Raw genomic sequence first — 24,248 nt, 5'->3', positions numbered from 1 at the left:
TTTGGTTTTTCGAGACAGGGTTTCTCTGTGTCTTTGGAGCCTGTCCTGGAACTAGCCCTGTAGACCAGGCTGGTCTCGAACTCACAGAGATCTGCCTGCCTCTGCCTCCCAAGCGCTGGGATTAAAGGCGTGCGCCACCACCGCCAGGCCATCTTTCCTTAAATGTCACCCAGCCTAGCCTTGAATGCCTGACCTTCCTGCCTCCACCTCCAAATTTTGATGATAGGTATGTGTCGTACTCAACTAGAAATTATGAATCTCCAAATTTTGATGATAGGTATGTGTCATACTCAACTAGAAATTATGAATCATAAGCCTCCTTCAGACCTGCTCAAGCTGACCCTTTTTTTCCCCGCCCGAGACAGGGATTTTCTGTGTAGCTTTGGTGGTACTAGAACTCGCTATGTAAACCAGGCTGACCTGGAACTCAGAGATCCACCTGCCTTGGCTTCCCGCATGCTGGGATTAAAGCAGTGTGCTACTACCACCAGCAAACTGTTGCTTGCTAAGCTGCCTCAACTGTACAGTCCTTACAAGGGTGCCTGCTTCTTAACAAGTGCCCCCAGGTGTCAGGTGTGGTGGCACACACCCACACTCTGGCTAATCTGCCAGTCACCTGTCTTTGTAAACAAAAATGTATTGGCAGGCAGTCGTATTTATTTACTGTGTATAGCTGATATTTGTAACAAAATTCCTGTGGCCTGAAAAACCTACAATATTTATCATTGGGTCTTTCTCAGTAGGTCTTAAGATGGAAAAGCTTCTGTCTTGTTACTTCCAAGGCTGCTATGAGTCACTGGGATCTTGATGAATACCCTCAATGGCTAGGACTTCTATAAATGTTAACTACTGTTGAGAGTAAATGTAACAAAATGGACTTTGCAGCCAACTAGACAGGAGTGTAAACCCTAACTTCCACTTGTAAGCTCTGTGACATTAAACATGACTCTTAACTCGAGGTTGAATGTTCTTGGCTCTACATTTCAGCTAGTTTCATTTCTGCTTGCTATGAGGCTAGCGCATGCCCAGGGCAGCATCCCATCAGTGGCAGCTTCATTCTCATCTCTGTTCTGTCAGCTGTGCCAAACCATAGCAGGAGCAAACGAAGCCAAACGTGTTAGTTCTCATGGTGCTGCTTCCTATGGTTTCAATCTGCAATCCACAAGCAGAACTCAACGAGAGCAAAAGAGTTTATTGAAAAAATTACTATGTATTGAAAATATACATTAGAAATTATTACATACGTCCATATCATCCCCCTCCCCCACCACAAAAGTAGAAATATCTGTTTGCTATGCTAATACCATAAGTAAATCCAAACCAAAGGAAAATCACCAGCAGTCTCTCCTCCTCATGTGCTGAGATGAGGGGAAAGGTTGACGGTATGTGTTGTCAGTAGGAATTCAGCAAGTCCCAGTCTTCCACGGTCAGACACATACACTTCTGCTTGGCCGGCTGTGCTGTGCTCTGCTTCTCCTCTGACTCCTCGAAAGCTCTCTTCTTGCTCTTCTTTGATTCTTGGCTCAACAGTGGCCCATGGCAGTCCGGAGCCTTCTCCCTATAGAACTGGAGTTTTCCAGAAGAGTTCATGTGGGTGTCTGCCAGGGGACATTTCCTTGAGGCTTCCGTGAGAGCTCGTTTCTGATCTGTAAGAGTATTAAGGGGCTAGTGAGGAGTTTTCTGTACTGGTGGGTCAGGGTGCCAAAAGTCTGAGAGACTGCCTAGGACTAAGATGAGGCCCTGGGGTGGTCTGGGCTGAGTGCTGGGCAGCATGGGTGGTGGAAACCCTACCAAGGCAGAGATACTTAGTAGGTTCTTACTGGGTTTAAGTGAGTCTAACTAATACCCCAAGAATCAAAATCTTCTCAGCTTCCTACACAGAATGACACAGAAATAAATAATGTATATAAAATGTCAGGGTCAGGAACATCCTCAAACCTCACAAATTGTTGGCTTCTTTTTTTCTTTCAAAACCTGGACCTGGCTGTGCCCTCCGAGGCACATGATCTGCCTCTGGAGTGTCTGTTATGTCCTAGAAGTCACCCCACCCCCACCCCAAGACAGTTTCTTAGTGTAGTCCTGGCTGTCCTGGAACTCACTCTGTAGACTGGCCTCAAACTCACAGAGATCCACCTGCCTCTGCCTCCTGATTGGCATTGAAGGTGTGTGTCACAATGCCTGGCTGTCCTAGGATCTTATTTTGTCATCTCTATTGTTTCCTTCAGTTTATCAAATAATTCTTGTTTAAAATGACAAAAAACACAACAGAATTCACCGTTTTAGCCTATCTTCAGAACTTTTCTTTTTTCAGAGCTGGATGGACCAGGGCCTTAAGCATGCCAGGCAAGCATTCTCCCACCAGCTGCAGCCCCTGCCCTCCAGACACTTTATTCCCTCCGTTACTCTGTGTTTGTGTGTGTGTGTGTGTGTGCACACATGTGCCTGTACATGTGCATGTACAGAGGTGAGAGGCAACTTTCGGAGTTAGTGCTCCCTTCCACCATGAGATCTGGGAGCACCCTCAGGCTGCTAGGTTTGCATGGCAAGCACGTTTACCCAATGAGCCATCTTAGCAGTCCACAGAACTCTTTATCTTGTAGACTAAAAGTCTGTAGCAATTAAACAGTAATCCCCTACTTCCTCCATCCAACCACTATTTTTCAATGACCCCGATGCTCTGGGAAGCTCACAAAGGAACAATCATAACACAGTATATGTCCTATCATGACTGCCTTATCTCATGTAACACGTCTTCAAGGCTCATTTGTCAAAATGTCCTTACCTTGAAAAAATAAAAAACTTGTATCATTTTTAATTGTATGTATGTATATAAGTATGTACACATGAATGTAGGAACCTGGGAGACCATGTATGTTGGGTCCCTCAGAGGTGGAGGAGTTTCAGGCAGTCATGAGCCACCTGGCACGGCTGCTGAGAACTGAATTTAGGTGCTCTGTGAGAGTAGTGTGCACTCTTAACCACGGGGACATTTCTCTAGCCCAAAACGTCCTTACTTTTTAAGACTGAATCACAATCCCTTGTACATAAATACTGCATTCAGTTCATACATCTGTCTATTGAAGGGCACTTGGGTTTCACTTCTTTTTTCTCTAGGTGAGATTGAATCCAGGGCCTTGCCGATGCTAGGTGACCCTTGTCCACTGAACTACAACCCTAGTCCTGCTTCTACCTGTTGGTGACAATCTGTGCTCTGTTTCTTTTGTGCCACTACAAGTCTTCTTTGGGACGAGACAGACAAAGGTAATAAAAAGCAACTTTTCTGATGGTGCTGTTTACACTGTAGGCGACGTTGAGGGAATGATTTGTTTTAATGGTCATAAATAAGACAATACTATTACAATTAATTTTCCCTCAGAGAGAAGACAGGCTGTTTTCTTTCTGTTGTTTTTTGTTTGTTTGTTTTGTTTTGTTTTTTTGAGACAGTGTTTTTCTGTGTAGCTTTGGTTCCTGTCCTGGAACTGGTGCTGTAGACCAGGCTTGCCTTGAACTCACAGAGATTCTCCTGCCTCTGCCTCCCAAGTGCTGGGATTAAAGGTGTGCGCCACCACTACCTGGACAGGCTGAGTGTTTTAAGAGTGTAAATCCCAAGAGCAAAAACTCCAAAACAAAGAATTCCTCACAGAAGCACTGGGCTGACTTCCGAGGCTCCGCATCTTTCCGCTGCCGCACAGCTTCCACGCTCACTCGCTCCCACTGTAGAACGATCTAAAAGGAATTTGGAAGATTTGAACCCAAACCAAAATTTGCAGTCTTAATCTCAAACTTTCTCCGTTCCCCTTGGTCTCTTCCCTTTTTTCTCCTCTTTTTTTTAAACCAGGGAGGAAAGCACTATACTTTTGAGCTAGTCTTTACTCCCTTTCTTGAAACACAAACCCATTGATAAATTTTGTTTCTAAGAATCAAGTCAGACTGGACACGCAAATATGACGATCTATGTATCTGTGTGATGCAGGTCAGACTGGACACGCAAGTATGACGATCTGTGTATCTGTGTGATGCAGGTCAGTCTGCTGAGCCCACTCCTGCCCAGTTCCACTCTTGTTCTAAACTAGGAATCAACTGCACGAATTGCCCATCTTTAAACTGAACACTAAAGTCTAAAATCTTGGTTATATTACTTTTCACATACCCCCAGACCCTTCTTATGCCTTGAAATGAATCTGTAATAGCTCATCTCATCTATGTGTGCAGAATGCCCACATTTCTGTATTCTCGTAGCATGTCAATTTCTATTTTTTAAAGATTTATTTATTAATTATCTATACGCGTTTTGTCTGCACGTATGCTGCAGGCCAAAAGAGGGCACCAGATCTCATTACAGATGGTTGTGAGTCACCATGTGGTTGCTGGGAATTGAACTCAGTATATCTGGAAAAGCAGTCAGTGCTCTCACCCTCTGAATCATCTTTCCAGCCCCTCAATTACTATTTTTAACTGTTACAAATGTAATTTTACTTATTAGCTATTGCTAATTCTTTAGAAATTTGACTGAATATAAAACATACATGACAAAATGAAAACTAAATGATCATTTCAGCATATCTTGAGTAACAAGGACTTTGCATCTAATATTTCTTAGTAATGCAATGCAACGATGATGACCACAAACGAGGAAAAACACTTGCAGATACAGAGTAGTCCAAGCATTAAGAATACAGACCTAGCATGGTGGAGTACAACTGTAGTTCCAGAACTGTGAATTTGAGCTCATTTAGGATACACAGTGAGACTCACGATACAAATAAAACCACAAGTTATAATAGCACATTTACTAGGCAGAGGGCCCTTACCTCTGGATTTAATTTCTGAATCTTGACATGTTACATAGAGCTTAGTAATGGAATAAGTCACAGAGATGTTAAAGAATCGCATGAAGGGTCTATCACTGTCTATCATGCAGAAAGTACTTGGAATATATTGGTTATGAACCCTTCAATATTTCCTGGTTATAGAAAATGGGTACTAGTCCAAGGGAAAGCCAAGATGGACTAAATCAATTTTGTGATTTAGTAGGAAATAAAGACACGATCCTTCCACTAACAGAAACAGAAGGGCTAACTGTGAATACAGAAAAAGAAAGCAAGTTTGGATAAACCGACTTTGAGGTGCCAGAAAGAATCTTGTAGATAATATTTGGGAATATATTTGGTTTCTGATAGATGTGAGACATTCTTTCAGGACACTGAGAAACTTAAGATCACCAGGGAACTAGAGGTATAAATGAGAAAAGAAAGAGGAATCAGCTGAGAGAGAAAAACCCTGAGGTATGCATGTTTATATTAAGTCACATAAAGGCTATCTGGCAGCTTCCAGAGACACTTAAGTATAGAAGTGGAGGCTAAAACCACATCGCAAGGAAGGCACCAAAGAGGGACAAGAGCTAAGAACACTGGGGTGGAGGGACTCACTAGAATAAGAATAACTGACATTTCCATACAGAATGCCATCACCATCAGGAAGTAACACTGGGGATATGGTGGTGAGGAAGCAAGGGAATATAATACTTGTGACACAGGAAGCTGAAGGCCTTCAGGAATAAGACTGAAAGAAAAAAATAAACAAGGGCTGACCACTGGAATAAACTGGCATAGTTATTTCCTTTAGAAAGGAGGGAAGTGGAGTATGGTTGGAAAAGTAGAGGAAATTTGGAGAGAGAAAAGGAAGTGGGCTCCTGTTAGACAGCTTCCCTCTTCAGGGATGGGTCAGGCTGGAGTTCCCATAGAAGATTAACAGGAGGATGGAAAGTACTCTCTCAAGCCCTGGAGGTCCTGGGTGATGGCAGGAAGCTATGCTGGCCCAGTCAATTACTTTGAGGTCACAGTGTTAGGTGTTTTATTTGATCTGTACTAAACCCAAAGAGAAATCCTGTTTTTGCTATTGGGTTTATGAGGCAGAACTCTCAAATCTCAGTCTCTGACTCCACAACCTATGTTCTTTCCACCATGACACTTGCTACCAACTTATAGGAGGTCCTGGCAAGAGCATCCCACATGTGTCCAAGTCTTCTAGATGCACCTGGGATGCAACCTGGGTTCCACTCTAGTAATTACTGCATCGTGCCCAGTCTGGAGCCAGCTTCAAGTGCTTCTGAAACACTCGACATAGGTCTATCTTCTTATCTACAGGAGGTGATAATATATTCAGGCAGCTGGACAGGTTCACTATCATGCCTTCTGGTTTAAAGCCAGGGAGAGACTCAGGACAAAGTCTTCCACGTTTCCACCAGGAAACAACTGTTAAGTGTCTGAAGGGGAAAGGTGCCCACACAGGTGAACTGCCATCTACCTGGTACTTTCTGAATTCAAGGCTGTACTTTACCAATCTGGACAAGGGCATTATGAAATCAAGACAGTCAAAGTCCAGGTTTTTCAATGGCAAACGCCAAGAGAGAGAAAGACCAAGAGACTCCTCTCGAAGGCTATGGAAAAAGAAGTCCAAAAGAAAGGGAAGAGTCAGATTTGAACCCTTTACAGTGTGTGACACCAGCTAATTCTCTGTGGAGTGTAGTACACTGTTAAAAAAACAATTAGATCAGATCTTCTTTATTTTTTGCATAGCAAGCCATAATTTACTTATTTCCTGAATCATTTGTAGAATAAGACAGCATTCTAGGCATGGCACCCAGTCTATCAACCAGAGCAGGGAATATTAAGATCTGACATCCATGAATAAGGAAAATGTGGTACATTTACACAATGGAGTACTACACAGCAGAAAAAATAATGACATGTTGATATTTGCAGGCAAATGGATGGAGCTAGAAAACATCATATTGAGTGAGATAACTCAGACCCAGAAAGACAAATATCATAAGAACTCACTCATAAGTGGCTTTTAAACATAAAGAAAACCAGCCTACAATACACAATCCCAGAGAACCTAGAAAACAATGAGGACCCTAAGAGAGACATGGATCTAATTTATGGGAAGTAGAAAAAGATAAGATCTCCTGAGTAAATTTGGAGCACGGGGACCAAGGGAGAGAGTTGAAGGGGAGAGGCGGGAGCAGAGAAAAACATATAACTCATTAAAATCCAGTACTACATAAGAAGATGGGTCTGTAACAGTCTATCACCAATGCTGACTGAGGTGAAGACTACAATGAAGCCAAAAGAGTATCAAAAGGGTTAATGTTTATTCAATTTTTAGAATAAAAATGAACACTGTAGTGAAAAGTCTGGAGTACCTGGTCAGCCCATCCTTCTGTTTTGCAGTTACTATGATCAAATTCCTTCAAAGGCACTTTGGAGTGAACAAGGCCTATATGTGTCTGGAGCTTGTCCTTGACAGCTTTGATATCCTAGGGAGGGAGAAACACCAAAGACGTGAATACATTCTCCAATTCTTACTTGCTGTTAGTAGCAAAGCCCACCATAAATTAAGTGTGGTGGTACACACCTGTAATTCCAACACCAGGGAGACTGAGGCAATGGATCATGAATTCCAAACCAGCCCGGGCTATCCAATGAAACCAAAACACCAAAACAGCTGGGTATGGTGACCTGGGCCTGTGATTCCAGTATTCTAATAAGCTAAGGATTGCTGTAAATTTGAGGCCAGCCTGGGCTACATGGGAAATTCAAGTCCAGGAAAGGCTACATAGTAATACTGTATCTCAAAAAAGCAAAACAAAAACAAAAGAAGGCCATCATAAATAATACCTCTTTCTAAACACCAATTAACAAAAGCAAAGTACCAAATCATAAATTCTGTAAAAATGAAAGAAACCAAAAGCCTTACCTTTAATCCTGTACCAGATATATCTAAGCAGTTTAGTTTTCTAAAAGAAAATAGGTATCCAATTCCAGCATCTGTGATCTCAGGGTTACCTAGATGTCAAAAATAAGGCAGCATTCTGTCATAACTGTTGGTAAAACCCCCACAGTAAACTCAGAAAAAAAAATCCAGACAATAATAAGCTATAAAGTACAGTGGGTGAACTCTGCAGAGCAAATTCTTACAACACAAAGAAGCCACACTAGACCCTTCATGGCTCCAACTGCCTAGGCCTTGGATGGGCAGAAAGATGTATGATCAAGCAGTAATCCCAAACAACTCCAGTGGGGCTGCGTGAAACAAATGAAATGGTTTGTACCTCTGTGCATCACCATTCACCTCTGAAGCAAAGGCATGTGTTTAGTTTGAAAAGACTTCCAAGGGCCGGGCGGTGGTGGCGCACGCCTTTAATCCCAGCACTTGGGAGGCAGAGGCAGGTGGATCTCTGTGAGTTTGAGCCCAGCCTGGTTACAAGAGCTAGTCCCAGAACAGGCTCTGAAACCACAGAGAAACCCTGTCTCGAAAAACCAAAAAAAAAAAAAAAAAAAAAAAAGACTTCCAACGGACTTACAAAGGGACTACTACCTCGTGTTTTTCCAGAAGCTTTTCTTACATATTACTTTCTCACATCAGAGGATGCTGCTTTAGCCATTTCCTCTAGGAATGCTAGACACAGTGCCAGCTATACAGCAGATGCTCAAAAAGTATTTACCAAATAGGTAACTTCCCTAGGAAGTACGCCAGGGGATTCAATAACGTTACTGTGCAGAGGCCAAATCCAAGGCGCAGAGAAGTCAAGTAACTTGCCCAAGGGTACAAAGCCGTCATCTTCTCTTGCCTCGCAGTTTCCACTCACTGGGAACCAACCCACCTTGCCACAGATGGTGTTGCTGGACTCTCCAACTGCTGACTTTACCACCGGAGTCAATGGATCTGGCTATTTTTTTTTCCTTTTTTTGATATAGGGTTTCTTGTGTAACCACCCTGGCAGTCCTGGAACTCACTCTGTAGACCAGGTTGGCCTTGAAATCACAGAGATCCATCTGTGGTGGAATTAAAGGCATGTGCCACCACCGCCCAGAGAATCTGGGTAATCTAAAATTACCACAAGAGTGGATTTATTCAGCTTCTTGTTAAATAAATACTGATGAAAAGAACCTAAATGACAGGTGCCATGGACCAGTGACTCAAAGTACAGCAAATATCCTTATATATGCTCTTAAATTGGCGATACACTGAATGGCAAGGGAAATCTGAAAAGCCTTTTGCTCCCTGTAGAAAGTGGTGATAAGATGCTCAAGGCACTGGGCCAGGAGTCAAGAGCCTCTGGCTTCAGTCCTGCCACTAGGCTACTGTGGCTCCTAGAAGGTCAGCTGCCTTTTATCCTCTCAGATGAGAGGGATGATGACCCTAAAGCCATTCTCCAGACATTGCTATCCCATAACTTACATGATAAATCTAACAGCGTTAGGTTCTCAAGGCCTCTTTTCATCACTCTTACTGGTGCTGTCATTTTCCGAATGCCGGCATCAGATAAGCAATTATCCTTCAAGTGGAGCTGAGTTACACTAGAGAAACAAAGTCCACAAAAAGTATTACTTAAATACTGTTTTTAGATATTTCACTTAAAAACAAAATATTACCGCCTCTAAATATTATAAAAGTCTACCCAAATCCTACTAAGCTGTTGTTCTGTTTTAACTATCCTTTCCTGCTGCTGCTGTTCTTGAACTTTAAATTTCTTAAAATAATTTAAGATTTATTTATTATGTATGCAGTATTCTGTCTACAAGTATACCTGCAGGCCAGAAAAGGGCACCAGGTCTCATTATGGTTGCTGAGAATTGAACTCAGGACCTCTGGAAAAACAGCTAGTGCTCTTACCTCTGAGCCATCTCTCCAGCCCCCTTAAAATAAATTTTTTATGTACCATGTTTTGGTTGCATGCATGTCTGTGCACCATGTGTGTACCTGGTACCTGAGGAAGCTAGAAGAGGGCATAAAATCCTTTGGAACTGGAATTATAGACAACTGTGAACCACCATGAGGGTGCTGGGAACTGAACCTAGGTCCTCTCCAAGAGCAGCAAGTGCTCTTAACCACTGAGCCGTCTTTCCAGTCCCAAATTTTTGTTACATGTATTTAGTTTTGTGTGTGGACAGTGGGAGGGATAGATATACCATGGTGAAAGTGTGGGGGTCAGAGGACAGCTGTGGGAATTGGTTCTCTCAACCCTAAGGGTTCTGGGAATTGAGCTCAGCTCATCAGGCTTGGTGACAAGTGACTTTACCCAATGAGTCAGGTTTCCAGTCCCAATTTTTTATCTCTTGCTATAATAAACTAGGAATGGACAAATATGGAACAACATTTTTTAGTCCTGATGGTTTCAATTACTACAGGTGAAGTAAAGGTTAATCAGAAAAAAAGAACAAATCAATTCTAAGAGTTATTCAATTTATATTGCTATATCAAGTAAACAAAGGTTCAAAAGATTTTAGAAAAACAATTATTAAATAAACACAGGAAACTAAGTTGCATTCCTTAAGATGATCCCACTGGCTCATCCTTTTAAAAATAAAACAATTATTTAAAGCGACAGCAGGCTGGTACCTAGACAGGGCCTCATTGGTGAGATGTTCTAGAAGTTCATGTTCATCTCCAAGCTTGCAACAGGAAAGATCCAGGCGAGTCAGCTCCCGGAAAGACTTGATTTCTTCAAGTTTTTCTGCAATCACCAAATACCTGTGTGGTGTGGAGAGCAATCAAGAGCTTATCTTATCTTTTAGAACTTATGATTTGTGGCCTTGTGGCACAAAAAACGTGCCACAATCCCAGAGTACCATGAAATTAGCTCACATCCCTGACACTGTATCACATGAGCAGGACTAATTAATACATACCTCAAAAAGCTTGGTGCACAATGGTGGGACAAACATTCTAAATAAAGAGAAGTGCATGACAAGGCAAGCCACAAGAAAAAACATCCAGTTTGTAATTAGTCAGACCTTAGTGGTAGTGCTGGGATTTCCCCTGGAAATTTCCAAACTCTTTAGTACACTCAAAATTTCAATTACTCTTTTTTTTTTTTTTTTTTGAGGAAGGGTCTCACTCTGTAATCTAGGCTCGCCATGAACGCATAAATATCCTGCCTCAATTATAGGCATGAGCCCAAGCTTTGATCTACATATATTCTAAAATATTTCAAAAGTTATCTAGCAGATCACATTTTATCTTCCTACCAACCCTTAAGTCTGAGCGCCTGTCCACACCACTGGAGCTCTGTTACCCTAACTAGCCCGAAAGTATGTGGCAGCATGATTCTCATTTGGATGCTTACTAAGACAAACTATGAGCATGAGTGATTTAATGACAATGGAGCACCTTGCCAAGTGGTTATCAGGAAGCATCAGGGAGGCCTCTGGAGAGGAAAGGAGATCAAGATGGCATTTCACAGCCTGGCTGGGCTCTGCCCTGCCTTCTAGTTGTCCATTTATTTCTAATGAGGTCAGTGGGGAAAAAAAAATAAAAGGGATTAGGTGTGACAGAAACAGAGAAGAGGTTTCTAAGATACTAGGGTAGTTTGACAGTGCCAAGACCATCTATTTCTCATATACTTTCCTTTTGGAGGCCTGGAAGTTTCTACAGCAGAAGAGTATGCTAGGGTTAGTGAGAGTACAGCTCTCTTACTCAGCAGGATCTTAACTGCCAAAAACAGGATGGATACTCAGAAGGGCAAACTCTTTCCTTCCTATAGCCAACTGAAATTATTGGTATTCAAATGGACCTACTAGGTAGACAGTTTGAGGTACTGAGACCCTCTTTAAATTGAAAAGTTTAAGCTGCCAGCGACAGCTCAGCTGGGGACACAAGCAAGCATTACTTACTCAGACTACTGTGGCTGCACTGTAAATAAGGCTGTTTTCTACCTTCCAATCACAGTGCTGAAGTGTGTTAAGGGGGATTTAGGGGATTACTGGTAATTAGAGAAAAGAAAACACACATCCTTTGATCAATTACCAAAACATTTTCAGTAATTCTGAAATAAGGGTGAAGGAAGTAATGCTGTGTAATGTGATTAAGAAACATTATGGAACTCAAGGCTCTGGCATTCTAGGCACAGGCAGTACTAAATGTTAATCTAGGATACAAAGGCTCCAGATTCTCGTTTGCAGCTAATATTCCAAATGACCTTCAGGCCCAAACATTAGAAAAACAATACAACACACACACATTTTAGCGTCACACAGACCTGAGTTTGAACACACAGAGATGGGGGTGGTGAGAGAATGAGGAGTTGTTAGCTGTCAGGCTTGTATCATTGGGAGTAAGTGCCTCTCTTTACACAATGTGCCTTCCTGCCAGCCCCAGTGTCTACTCTAACAGCTTCAATTACTTGCTCCATCATTTAACCCTTCTGAGCTTCAATTTTTCCAGCTATAAGACTGCATCTTCCCATTCTTTCTTTTTCCAGAATTATCTTTAAATAGTGGTGGTTATAACTACTTGATTAACATAGGAAGATATTTTTAGGAAGACACACTTGCTCTTTGTGACCACCATTGGACTAAAGCACGACGGAGGAGTCTTGTCTAGCTGGAGCACAGCTGTGAAGACATGGCTTCTCCTGTTGGCACACAGCTTCTGGGCCTGACATAAGACCGCAAACAAATGTCTCACCTGCCTGATTCTCTTATTTTCAATTATTTTCTCAGAGTCCTTCCTCCTGGCCTGGCCCCTTTGGTGTTGGTACATCCTCTGCCACAGCAGCCCTGGGTTGCAAACACATCCCCACAGCCCTGGTCTCTAAATGTTCTTCTGGGTCAAAAGAGAGGGTTTAGGTAACAACTGAAAACTCACTTGTACCTGAATAAAAATGCCAAGTTTGGAATTGCTTTAACAAAACATAATCAAAAGATTATGTTGAAAATGTTCCCTATATTTTATTATAAACATAATACATGATCATAAAGTAAATGGGGGAGAGACTAAAAAACTACAGAAAGTACAAAGAAAAATAAAACCGATTGCAATATTCCCACATAGACATTAGAGGTTCTTTTTTTTTCAACAACATACAAAAATATTTTTTTTAAAACAAAATTTTGGATTAAAATAGGAAAAAAAATTTAAGTCACCCCAAATTACCTTAAATTCAATCATTAGTACTACAAAATTATTGTTGCCGGGCGGTGATAGCACACGCCTTTAATCCTAGCACTCGGGAGGCAGAAGCAGGCGGATCTTTGTGAGTTCGAGGCCAGCGTGGTCTACAAGAGCTAGTTCTAGGACAGGCTCCAAAGCTACAGAGAAACCCTGTCTCAAAAAAAAAAAAAAAAAACCAAAAAAATAAAAAAATAAAAATTTTTTAAAAAAAGGAATCTGGTCAGGTGTGGTAGATCACACCTATAATCTCAACACTTGTCAGTTCGAAGCCAGCCTGGTCTACAAAGTGAGTTTCAGGACAGTCAGGTAGGTTGCAGAAAAAAAAAAAAAAAAAAAAAAAAAAAAAAAAAAAAAAAAAAAAAAAAAAAAAAAAAAAAAAAAAAAAAAAAAAAACAACAACAAAAAAAAACATGTCCAGCAAAACATTTGCCATTCATGTCTCAGGACTGAAGTAAAATCCCTAAGGTCCAAGAAATAGCTAACTCAACAGGTTGTTCTCTAATCTCTGTGTGTCATGGCACACCGTACAGGCCATGGTATGCACGTACCTACTCATACATACAATGAAGTTCTTTAAAAAGAGCATCTGCAGCTGGGCATGGTGATACACATCTTTAATCCCAGCCCTTGGGAGGCAGAGGCGGGCGGATCTCTGAGTTCAGGACCAGTCTGGTCTACAGAGTGAGTTCCAAGACAGCCAGGGCTATACAGAGAAACCCTGTTTCGGAAAAACAAAACAATTAAAAAAAAAAATCTGCCTAAAAAAATATTTTTTTAAATCGTAGAAATGGGGTTTTGTTCCATAGCTCTCTTTGGCCTTATACTGGCTCCCTAACTTGCCTTAAACTCACTGCAATCTTCCTGTCTCAGCTCCTGAGGGCTAGAATTATAGGTGTTATTTACGCCTAGGTTCACTTTTTTCATCTATCACATTTTGAACATTTTACCACATCATTTAACTTCATTATCTGACTGTACCATAATGTGCTTAACAAATTCTCTAGCTTTCAGCTTCTCACTGCTACAAATAGTGCTACAAAGAATACTGTTATCACATTAGATTGAATAGATTTTTAAAAAATTATTATTATTATTTCCTTTTTTGAGACAGAATCCTACAATGCAGCCTGGGCTGTCCTGGAATTCTCTATGTAGCCCAGGATGACCTGGAACTCAGAGAGCCTCTACTTCCTGAGTATTGGGATTAAAGGTGTGGGCCACCATGTCCAGATTAAGTTATTTTTAAAACAAGACCTCAATGTGTAGCCCACTCTGGCCATGAACTCCTGGGCCTTCTACTTCAGCCTTATGAGTACTAGGATTGCAGTTGTGTGCCATCATGGCTGGGCTCACAAGAGAGGCTCTTTTTTCAGTCAAGTTTCAGTTCCTGTCTATGCTTGAAGCCAGAAGAACAGAAACAAGAAGGTTGACTCCTCTCACTGTAACATTTGTAATAGCCACCTTCTTGAAGCCCAAATTTCCTCTGTAAGGTGGATGCTACTTTATAGGGGATCATAATACCTGTTGAAATAGGTAATGAGTAGAATTATAGGTCAAGCATGGTGGTGTATGCCTTATTCTCAGTCAGGGAAGAGGGAGAAAGATTAGCCATGAGTTTGAGGGCAACTGGATTTACACTGAGGTGCAAGCACAAGTTCACAGTGCAACCTTGTCTCAAAAAACCGAAACAAACAAGTAAGTGAGCCATGGGTTGAACAAATCATGTGACTGTTTTTAGGGCTCTCAATACATACCGCCAAACTACTTTCCAGAAATGTTACACTTATGCATTATTTTGGTACTGGAGCTGTTACATTATTAATATGCTCCTCAAATGTGAATTAAAGTGATTATTTTCACAATCTAACCAATTAGACTACAAAATAATAGGGACAAATAGCATTTTCCAAACCATTAGAAATATTTAGGCTGTAAAAAAAAAAAACTTGGGGAAAGTAGCAAAGTAGAACACCAGTTGTACAGCATACACTCTCAAGTGAATAAAACTATGTATCTGAACATGATTCTTGTGGTGGGATTGTAAAATTTCTTATATTTCCAAAATATGAAGTTTTTATACATAATTTTATTTTTCATCCTTCTAATTTTTTACAATAAACATAAATAACTTGGAATAAGAGTGAGGTAGGGCAAGGTGGCACATGCCTATAGCACCTAGGAGGCTGAGGCAGGAGATTGGCTGTATAAGGTCAACCCGAGCTAGTACAAGATCCTACCAAGGAAGGAAAGAATGAGGTGGGGGATAAAATGTGGAATAAATTGGCTTTGTCATTTATCAAGATAAGTGTTTTCCTTTCACTGGCAGCAATCCCATTTCCTGCCACAACTGAGGCCACAGCAGACAGAGCTGTCAGGAAATACCTGCTTCATGCAAATGCAAGATTCCGCTCTGCATGTTCTTTAGGCTTTGCCTTTTTTTTTTTTTTTTTTTGATTTTCGAGACAGGGTTTCTCTGTAGCTTTTTGGTTCCTGCCCTGGAACTAGCTCTTCTAGACCAGGCTGGCCTCGAACTCACAGATATCCACCTGCCTCTGCCTCCTGAGTGCTGGGATTAAAGGCGTGCGCCACCACCGCCCGGTTTAGGCTTTGCCTTTTTAAAGTAATATATGTGACCTGACCTGGGGTGAAATCATTAACTCTTGAGCCAATTAAATAAAGGCTAGTTGTGCTTTTCTGCATGTTTTATGAGTTTTATCTTGTATTTTTCTGGTATTGTTTTCTCTCTTTTATTGTATACCTTTTGTCTGGCCTCATTTATAAAATATGACCTATAAGGTCATATTTATTAAATTCATCTTAATGGTAAATTGGCAGGTTGGAGAAATGTGTCTCAGATAGAATACTTAACTAGCACACATACGGTCCAGGTTGGATCTTCAGAACCACATACACACACACAAATGAACTAATAGCAAACTGCCTTTTAATTATAAAAAAGTTCAGATGGGCTGGGCAGTGGTGGCTCATGCCTTTAACCCCAGCCCTCAGGAGGCAGAGGTAGGTGAGTTTGAGGCCAGCTTGGACTACAGAGTGACTTCCAGGACAGCTAGGACTGTTACACGAGAAACTCTGCCTGGAAAAACAAACAAACAAAAAACCCCAATACTGATTATAAATGAGTTTAAAATTGTAAAGAAAGGTACATAGGTATATGAAGCATGTAGCAATCTACATTTCCAGTTTGACACGCTAGAAAGCCACAAAAAGATGTAAATGTTCAGAGTATCTCTGTAGTAATCAAAATAAATAAATAAATAAAAAGACAGTAGTTGGTCTCTGGGAGAGGAAACATAAGAGGAGAGAGATGTTACAATCTTCTGTGCTCATTGAACTGTCTGCTAGTTTTTACTCTTTTAAAAGTAGTAGGTGTTCTTAAAATTCTCTTAAATGATAGTGAAATAAATATTGTATTTCAAATAAATACATAAAGGTACATGAGCAGCAGAAAATTAGTAAAAAAAAAAATCTGCTTTGTAAGAAGACAGGTTTGGGGGGCTAGAGAGATGGCTCAGTGGTTAAGAGCATTGCCTGCTCTTCCAGAGGTCCTGAGTTCAATTCCCAGCAACCACATGGTGGCTCACAACCATCTGAAATGCGATCTGATGCCCTCTTCTGGCCTGCAGGCAGACACACAGACAGAATATTGTACACATAATAAATAAATAAAATATTTTAAAAAAAAAGTAGAAGACAGGTTTAGGTGCTGGGAACTTTTCTGAACATTTCCAAACTTTTGTATGTTTGATTTTTTTTTTAAAAATATACAGACATATTAAAAATTTATTTATTTTTATGTACATTGGTGTTTTGCCATGGGTGTTTGATCCCCTAAAACAGGAATTACAGACAGTTGTGAGCTGCCATGTGGATGTTAGGAATTGAACCTGGGTCTTCTGGAAGAATAACCAGTGCTCTTAACCACTGAGCCAACTCTCCAGCCCCGGGATGTTTGAAATTTTAATCACACATTTTTTTAATGTTACTTTTTAATCTAACATTCAATATTTAGTGTTCTTTTTTTTTAATTTATTTATTTGTTATGTATACAACATTCTATCTGTGTGTATGCCTGCAGGCCAGCAGAGGGCACCAGACCTTATTACAGATGGTTGTGAGCCACCATGTGGTTGCTGGGAATTGAACTCAGGACCTTTGGAAGAGCAGGCAATGCTCTTAACCACTGAGCCATCTCTCCAGCCCCAATATTTAGTGTTCTTAAACTGAAACAGGACCAAGAATTATGAGTACTAATCTTCACATTCCCAAGGGTATACCAAGAGATATTTGGCAGGTCATAGTTTGTCTTTCCTGTATTCTCTTATGACAAAAGTTGACTCCAAGGGAGCATGATGGTACACACTTGTACTCAAGAAGCTGAGGAGGACGACAGTTAGAGCCCAGCTGTGTTTTCTTTTGTCAGACGGGGTTTCTCTGTGTGGGCCTGGCTGTTCTAGAACTCTCTCTGTAGACCTGGCTGTCCTCAAATCTACCTGCTTCTGCTTCAGCCTCCTGAGAGCTGGGAGTAAAGGTATGCACCACCACTACCAGGCAAGTCCAACTGTTCTAGACCAGCCTGGTCAATATAGCAAAACTGTACCTCAAATGGAAAAATTTTAAAAAAAGGAAAAGAGAAGTTGGTTGCAAAATATTTTTATCTATTGAAAGAATTGTGGCAGCAACCTAATCCTTATTTTCTTTTTTTTTTTTTAAAGATTTTATTTATTTATTATGTATACAACATTCTTCCTCCCTGTATGCCTGCAGGCCAGAAGAGGGCGCCAGATCTCATTACAGATGGTTGTGAGCCACCATGAGGTTGCTGGGAATTGAACTAGGGTCCTCTGGAAGAACAGTCAATGCTCTTAACCAGTGAGCCATCTCTCCAGCCCAATCCTTATTTTCTTAAAAGTAGGGCTAAATGTTGTAGGAGATGAGGGAAGATGGTGATTGCCCCCCTCCCTTTAAAATGGCCTGGACTTTGAATGTTTAAGTTTGAAATTGAAAGAACTGTCTGATGGCAGAGTTCATAAGCCCACTAAGCCCCGGAGGCTGGCAGGATAAACACATCCACTGAAGTACTCAAACATCCTAATGAGAATACCCACCTGTTCCTTAAGCACAGCGAGCAAAGCACCAGACTCCCATAGGCCTCAGTGAACTTCTGCAGAGCCCTGAGCCCTGCACCTGGCTCTGTGAATTTCTGTCTGGCTTCAGCAGCAGAAAAGAGCTTTTCAGCAATCTGCTCCGGAAAGCCAATAAGGGAATCAATGTGATCAACATTGTCGGAGATGAAGCCCAACACCAGGCTGAAGAGGGATTTGGCAGAGTAACGCAGATTTCCCTCGCGGGTGTATGTGAAGATGAAGTGATCAGTCTTCTCTTTCTGTGCAGTGTCTTCCCTGTTCATGCACAGCTCCACAGAAAAGCCTTTGGGAAAGAGTCTGAACGGCCGTGGCTTCGGCAGGCTGCTCTTCACACCATCCAGAGCCAGATTGACCATGTGGAGCTGCCCATTTTCTCGAACGTAGATGGGCCCCGGATCCACATGGGTTTCTGAGTTGAGGTAGTAAGCCATTGCCTTGATTTCAGCTGTAAAAGCAAGGCACACGAAAGCAAATCCAATTAAAATGTTATCTGTAACATGAATTTCACCTTACTATGTCCCCAGCTTTATGATCCTACCACCAAGGAAAGCAAAACCCACCAGTTGCTGAGAACTCTGTCACTATGAGGCACCTAACTGTTTCTACCTGACGTGCCTCTTTTCACTTTTCTCACCGATTTAATAATCTACTCATCCTTCACAATTTTAAGCTCAAATTTCATTTCTAAAATTCACTCCGAAGTTACCAAAAATGCCAGCAACAATTCTTTTTTTTAAAATATTTATTTATTTATTATGTATACAATATTCCATCTGTGTGTATGCCTGCAGGCCAGAAGAGGGCACCAGACCCCATTACAGATGGTTGTGAGCCACCATGTGGTTGCTGGGAATCGAACTCAGGACCTTTGGAAGAGCAGGCAATGCTCTTAACCACTGAGCTATCTCTCCAGCCCCCCCAGCAACAATTCTTTTACAAGTAAATTCACAGCAGTACAGTTTATGTTAGCAGAGCAATAGGAACACCTAAATGTCCAACACTGGGGTGTTAATAAATAAAGTATATACTCCATTTCATTAGATATTATGAACACATTGAAATCTTGGAATTAAAAATGTTTACACACAGAAAGAAAGACAGAAGTAAGTAACCCTGGACTGCTTTGGCACCTTCCACACATCTCTCTGTTGTACTTGGCTCGCTGTCCTATTGATTTGCTTCTGGGCCTGTCTTTGCTGCTTTGTACACAGAGAGAAAGACCACATTTAATTCATCCAGACTCCATAACAGGACTCTGGCACATTACAGTCCCTGTGGGGAATGCTATGGAACTAGTTTAGTTCCATAAGCCTTAAGTAAACCACAAGCAACAAGATGTTGAATATGAATTTAAAGTAAAGACCCCCCTCCCCCCAAAAAAAAGAATAAATAAAGTTATTATAGTCCTCAAGAGTGTCAGATCTGTTCAGGTTCTGTTAGAGCACTCTAAGGTAAGAAAAAAAAAGCAGTTGGGTGTTCTTCAGTCACGCTGGTGACATTATGCATCCAAGAATTAACTGTAATAAATACTTGTTTTCTTGGATAAATGAGATTTCAAATTATATGAGAAATGGTTATGTTAAATAAAGTGAAGAGACCAGATTATTATTTCAACAACAAGAAAGGGGAAAAAATGTGAATTTTAGTGTAATGTAGGCCTGTCAGCATTTTTAAAGGATTTGAAATTATCCCTCAAAGACTCTGGCTGACTTTTAGAGTGAACTCAGCTTCTGTAACAATGCCTACAACGTAGCCCTGAAGCCACTTACAAGTGTCAGCAAACAATTAAGGGAATGACAAAAATGCTGAGTCTCTGGAGATCAAACAGCGATCCGGTTTGTGGGAATCAGTACTATCCATTTTTCTCCTGAGAATAATTATGTGTATAAAGTACAGCAGGAAAGAGGGCCCAGCCCAGCCCTGGAGCCTCATCCTTTCCAGCTCATCCACTAAGACCTATTCTGTGGCCCTGCCAACACTGCACGGGTAAACTGGCCACTCACTCGACCCACTGGAATTGGCTTAGTTTACTGCTTTTGGTTGTTCTGCCTGACCTAGCTATTTCCTGCTCATCATTAACATTCAGCTCAACCATCACTCACCATTCTCCTGGGAAACTTCTCCAAGCCCTGTACCAGTCCATGCCTGTCTTGTTTTCCCAGAGCTCCCAGTGTTTCCTTGTACACAACACTTAGCACTGTGTACTATGTTCACTTGTTACTGTACCCAAACGGAGTTCTTTGAAGGAAAGGCACTTGATATCTCTTACTCAGGCCTAACATGGTGCTGAGTAAGCACTCAACAGATATGTGCTGAACTGAATGAGACCTCAAAGGGGCAGATTTAGTGCTCTGATATTGTTGCTAGGAGCCAGCGCCTCTTCCAGGCAACAGCTGCAAGCTCCTCCCCCCACTTGTCAGCTCTTCTGCAGGTGGTAGAAACGGAGCAGATGATGGGGCTATATTGCTACTGGTACTGCCAAGGGAGAAAAACAAAACAACTAAAGTAAAAACCAGTTTAAAAAAGAAAAAAAGCCTTGTGATTGTGCCAGCTCTAACACTCCATACTCTTCTCTTGCCAGCATTCAGGGTCTGCTGCTGAAGAGATGCCCCCTCCCACTTCTTTTAAGCGCTTCTTTCAGCAGGGGCAAGTATCTGGTTCCTTCGACTTCACAGACCATAATCCTACCCAGGAGAAAAAGAAAACATCCTTTGATCTTTAAGAGTAGATCTTCAGAGGCAACTCTAAGTATCAGAAAGTAGATACTCGATATGGCCCCAAAAAGAAATTATTTGATACATAGACAAGAAAATGAACAAATGAGTGAATGAAGGAAAGAAAATGTTTTATCATCACCACCATTTTAGAGTGGCCTGAAGCTTACTATATAGTCCACGCTGGCTTCAAACTCACAGCGATCCTTCTACCACAGCTTTCCAAGGGCTGGGATTACAGGCATAAGCTACCATGCTTAGCCTAATGATTTAACTGTAACAGCAGAAAGGCAAATCCTATGGAAGATAATGTACCTTAGTGGACCAACACACCAGAATTCTGACAAGCAGAAAGAGGGAAGAAAAAGACAAAAACCCAGGTTCTACATACATGAACTGCTCTTAATCCTCATCTTTAACAATAACCTTCCACAAACTTTGGAGTAAAACGGAATGAATGCATGGCAAGGATTCATGAAAATTAGAAGTCTGATTCTATCCAGCAGAGGGCACAAGTAGGTTGGAACCAGAGTGCGGATGCTATTCCCTCACTCTACCCCAAATCCTGACACCTTTACCTTCCAAGGAGCATTTTTCAAAAAAGGGGGCAGTTATATGACTATATCATATCTTTAGTCATCAAATAGTACTCTCCTTTTAAATGACAAAAAAATTTCAGTATTTCCTTAAGAGTAAATCCACACCATTTGTCCAGGCAGTAATCCAAGGCTTTACTTTCTTCAATTATACTACCTGAAGAACTACCCTTAGTTTAGGGAATCATGGTAACTTTTTTTTTTTAACATCCTGTATTCTCCCAATAGGGCACTTCCTGAAGTTTGTAAGGTACTATAAAATGATCTAAGGATTAAACGAATGTCTGAACTTTCAACTTTAAGAACCATAAAGGGTAGAGCTTCTATACTGGATATTGTTCATGGCGGCCTATTACAAACTGACCTCTTAAGAGACAGAGCCTTTTCTTGCTTGGGGGAGGGGGTGCTCATCCAGATTGGAAAATTCAGATAATAGAATAACAATGTTCAGTGTAGCTCTCTTGTAGCTATACGTCAGATTAGCAGAGTGACAAGCAGTGTGGTGGGTCTTCCGGCCACCACAGAGAAGCAGGGTTGTGACCTAGCTAACAGTCTGGTTCAGTAGTGCCATCACCATACGTGAAGCTAAAGGGAGCACAGAGCATATCATTTCTTCAAATAAATGAAATGTAACCTTAGTACGTTAAAACTTCAGTTTCCACTGGGTGGTGGTGGCGGCGACGCACGCCTTTAATCCCAGGACTTGGGAGGCAAAGGCAGGAGAATGTCTGTGAGTTCAAAGCCAGCCTGGCCTATAGAGTGACTTCCAGGACAGGCTCCAACACTACAACAGAGAAATCCTGCCTGGAAAAGCAAAAAACCCAAACAAACAAACAAAAGTTCAATTCTTTACAACTTCTTTAAATAAGAGACAAGCTAAAATAATTGATAACTAAACATGATAGTTTTTAAGCCCTGAAGCCAGTTTCCAAGGAAAAAGCATAACAATTATCCCAGTCAGGTGAACTGGGGGAAAAGAAGAAACAAGGCAACGGGATAACAGTGCTTAAACTGTGAGCTGAGCCTATAGTTAATCTGAAGGGAAAAAAACCAACAAAATCAAAATGAACACCCACCCAACCAGTAGATCAATTAACAATCTCTTAAGAATAATAAATAGGCCAAAGAAATGACAGATGTTAATGATACCAGACGTGATTGAAAGCTACCATTTACTACGTACCTACCAGCTGGCAAGCACTGCTGGGTACAGCATAAAATGATGTCATGCAGTCATGGATTCTATGAGGTCAATATTGCCTCTTAATGGATGAAGAGGTTCAGAGAAATGGCATAACTTACTTAAGGCTCACAAGTGCTGAGTGGCACAGGCTGGATTCAATCACAGGGCTGCATAACTCCAAAGCACAAGATCTTTCCACTTGCTGGATGCTGTACCTCAAGAATAAAAATACAACACCCAGCCCTAAAAATGTCTTTAAAACACTCAAAAATCAGCCTCACCTTGGTCCTCACACACTGGCTCAAGCTGGGGGTTAAGAGGACAGGGAATAGATTAAAAAACAAAACAGTGGTCATCTGAGGAAAGAGCGGGTGGAAACAGAACCAGGGCTGTCTTAAGGATGAGGCGTTCCTCCTCCTCTCTGCCCCGGCAGAAATCCGCCATATCCACACACCAGGAAAACATCTGTCAACCCATGACCTTCATCGCAAGACTGCAGACACCTTTGGTTTATCTGAAAACGCAGTGACTTTTGAAATCCGAACAGCAAGTAGTTCTAAACTATCTCTAACCAACTAACCATTCACCTTCATTGTTCTGTGTCACCGCCATTATTCAGTTTGCCACTACTTCTTTTTTTTTTCCTGTAACTTGCACTTCCCTACCTGCGTTCCCCCCCAAGCTGCAGACACTCAGGCACATCTAGGCCCCTCTCTCCCCAAGAGCAAGCTAATCTCTCCCACATCCTGATAGTTTGACCCACTCCATAGCTTTTCATACAAAAAAAAAAAAAAAAATCCCCACCCTCCTAATTCTAACCTTACCCATTCACCACTCCCAGCTCTTCGACTCATCTTCCTCTCACACCTCAGACTCTTTCGTGCCCCTCCAAATTCGGCCCCGGACCTCCAGACTCAATCCCCACCTCCATCTGCCTCCCCGCGCCCTTTTCCAGCCCCCATCCTCCTCTCTCTCGCCATCGGGGTTCCTCCAGCACCCTAGTCTCTCCATCTCTTTCCCGGGTTTGCGTCCTCAACCTTCACAACCCCCTTTCTTCAAGCCTCACCATCCCCAACTTCACGATCCCACAGCCTCAACTTGTTTCTTCCCGGCCCCCAAGCCCCACCCCTCCCCCTATTCCAATCCTAGCTCCTTCCCTCCGTGCACGCCTCAACCCCTTTTCTTCTGCCCCTTCCCCAGCATTCCCACCCAAGCCTCTCCCCAAGTCCACCCAAGCTGAATCCGTTCCCTCTCCCGCCCAGAACCCCAATTCTCCCACACACCCTCAGACTAACCCCACACACTGCTGACCCCACCCTCAAGCCCACCTCAGACACCCCTACATCTCCATCCTTCCACCTCTCCCTCGGAGAGCTCCACCTCGTCCCTAGGGCCTTCCCCTCCCCCAGCCCCTCACACTCTGCCCGCCCCCGTCCCCTTGCCCTGCCGGAGGCTCGGCGAGCGGCCCGGCCCGCGGCCGCCACCTACCTGTGCCCCTGCCCGGGGCAGCGAGCGGCAGCACCTCACAGGCAGCTCCTTCCTCCACAGCCCGGCTGACCGTGAAGCAGGCGGCTCGGCACCTAGGCCACAAAGCCCGTGAGGGTGGGACACACACAGAGGGTGGCAAGAG

The 24,248-nt window shown here is 42.1% G+C and overlaps 2 protein-coding genes across 3 annotated transcripts in view; one reads left to right on the top strand and one right to left on the bottom strand.

Moving 5' to 3' along the window:
• Positions 1-1,172: 1,172 nt before the first annotated feature.
• Positions 1,173-24,248, bottom strand: Lrrc42 (leucine rich repeat containing 42). Its single transcript, XM_050136168.1, has 8 exons — positions 24,107-24,248; positions 18,087-18,570; positions 10,408-10,539; positions 9,247-9,365; positions 7,762-7,850; positions 7,208-7,321; positions 3,642-3,726; positions 1,173-1,646 (listed from the first exon to the last, which is right to left on the bottom strand). Exons 2-8 carry the CDS (start codon positions 18,554-18,556, stop codon positions 1,393-1,395), a joined length of 1,263 nt encoding a protein of 420 aa, XP_049992125.1. The 5' UTR covers positions 18,557-18,570; positions 24,107-24,248; the 3' UTR covers positions 1,173-1,392.
• The window catches only part of Ift25 (intraflagellar transport 25), a 28,667-nt gene continuing 28,494 nt past the window's right edge, over positions 24,076-24,248 (top strand). The window contains exon 1 of one of the 2 annotated variants that reach the window (XM_050136185.1): positions 24,076-24,214. The gene's annotated coding sequence lies outside the window, so the exon portion shown is untranslated. Of the gene's footprint in view, positions 24,221-24,248 lie in introns of both variants that reach the window. The other variant, XM_050136184.1, reaches the window with a different exon arrangement.

The sequence above is a fragment of the Alexandromys fortis genome, unplaced genomic scaffold (genome assembly GCF_014885135.2).
Source record: "Alexandromys fortis isolate MF-2015 unplaced genomic scaffold, M_Fortis_MF-2015_v1.1 scaffold_13, whole genome shotgun sequence".
NCBI classification, from domain to species: Eukaryota; Metazoa; Chordata; class Mammalia; order Rodentia; family Cricetidae; genus Alexandromys; species Alexandromys fortis.
Note: the sequence above shows the minus strand (reverse complement) of the source record. Positions and strands in the feature narration are given on the sequence as shown.

Coding starts and splice junctions, on each gene's coding strand:
- Lrrc42 (XM_050136168.1), bottom strand. CDS start 18,556: ATGGCTTACTACCTCAACTCAGAAACCCATGTGGATCCGGGGCCCATC. Junction 7,851..9,246: donor AACGCTGTTAGATTTATCAT/GTAAGTTATGGG, acceptor TTTGACATCTAG/GTAACCCTGAGATCACAGAT. Junction 7,322..7,761: donor TATCTGGTACAGGATTAAAG/GTAAGGCTTTTG, acceptor CTCCCTCCCTAG/GATATCAAAGCTGTCAAGGA.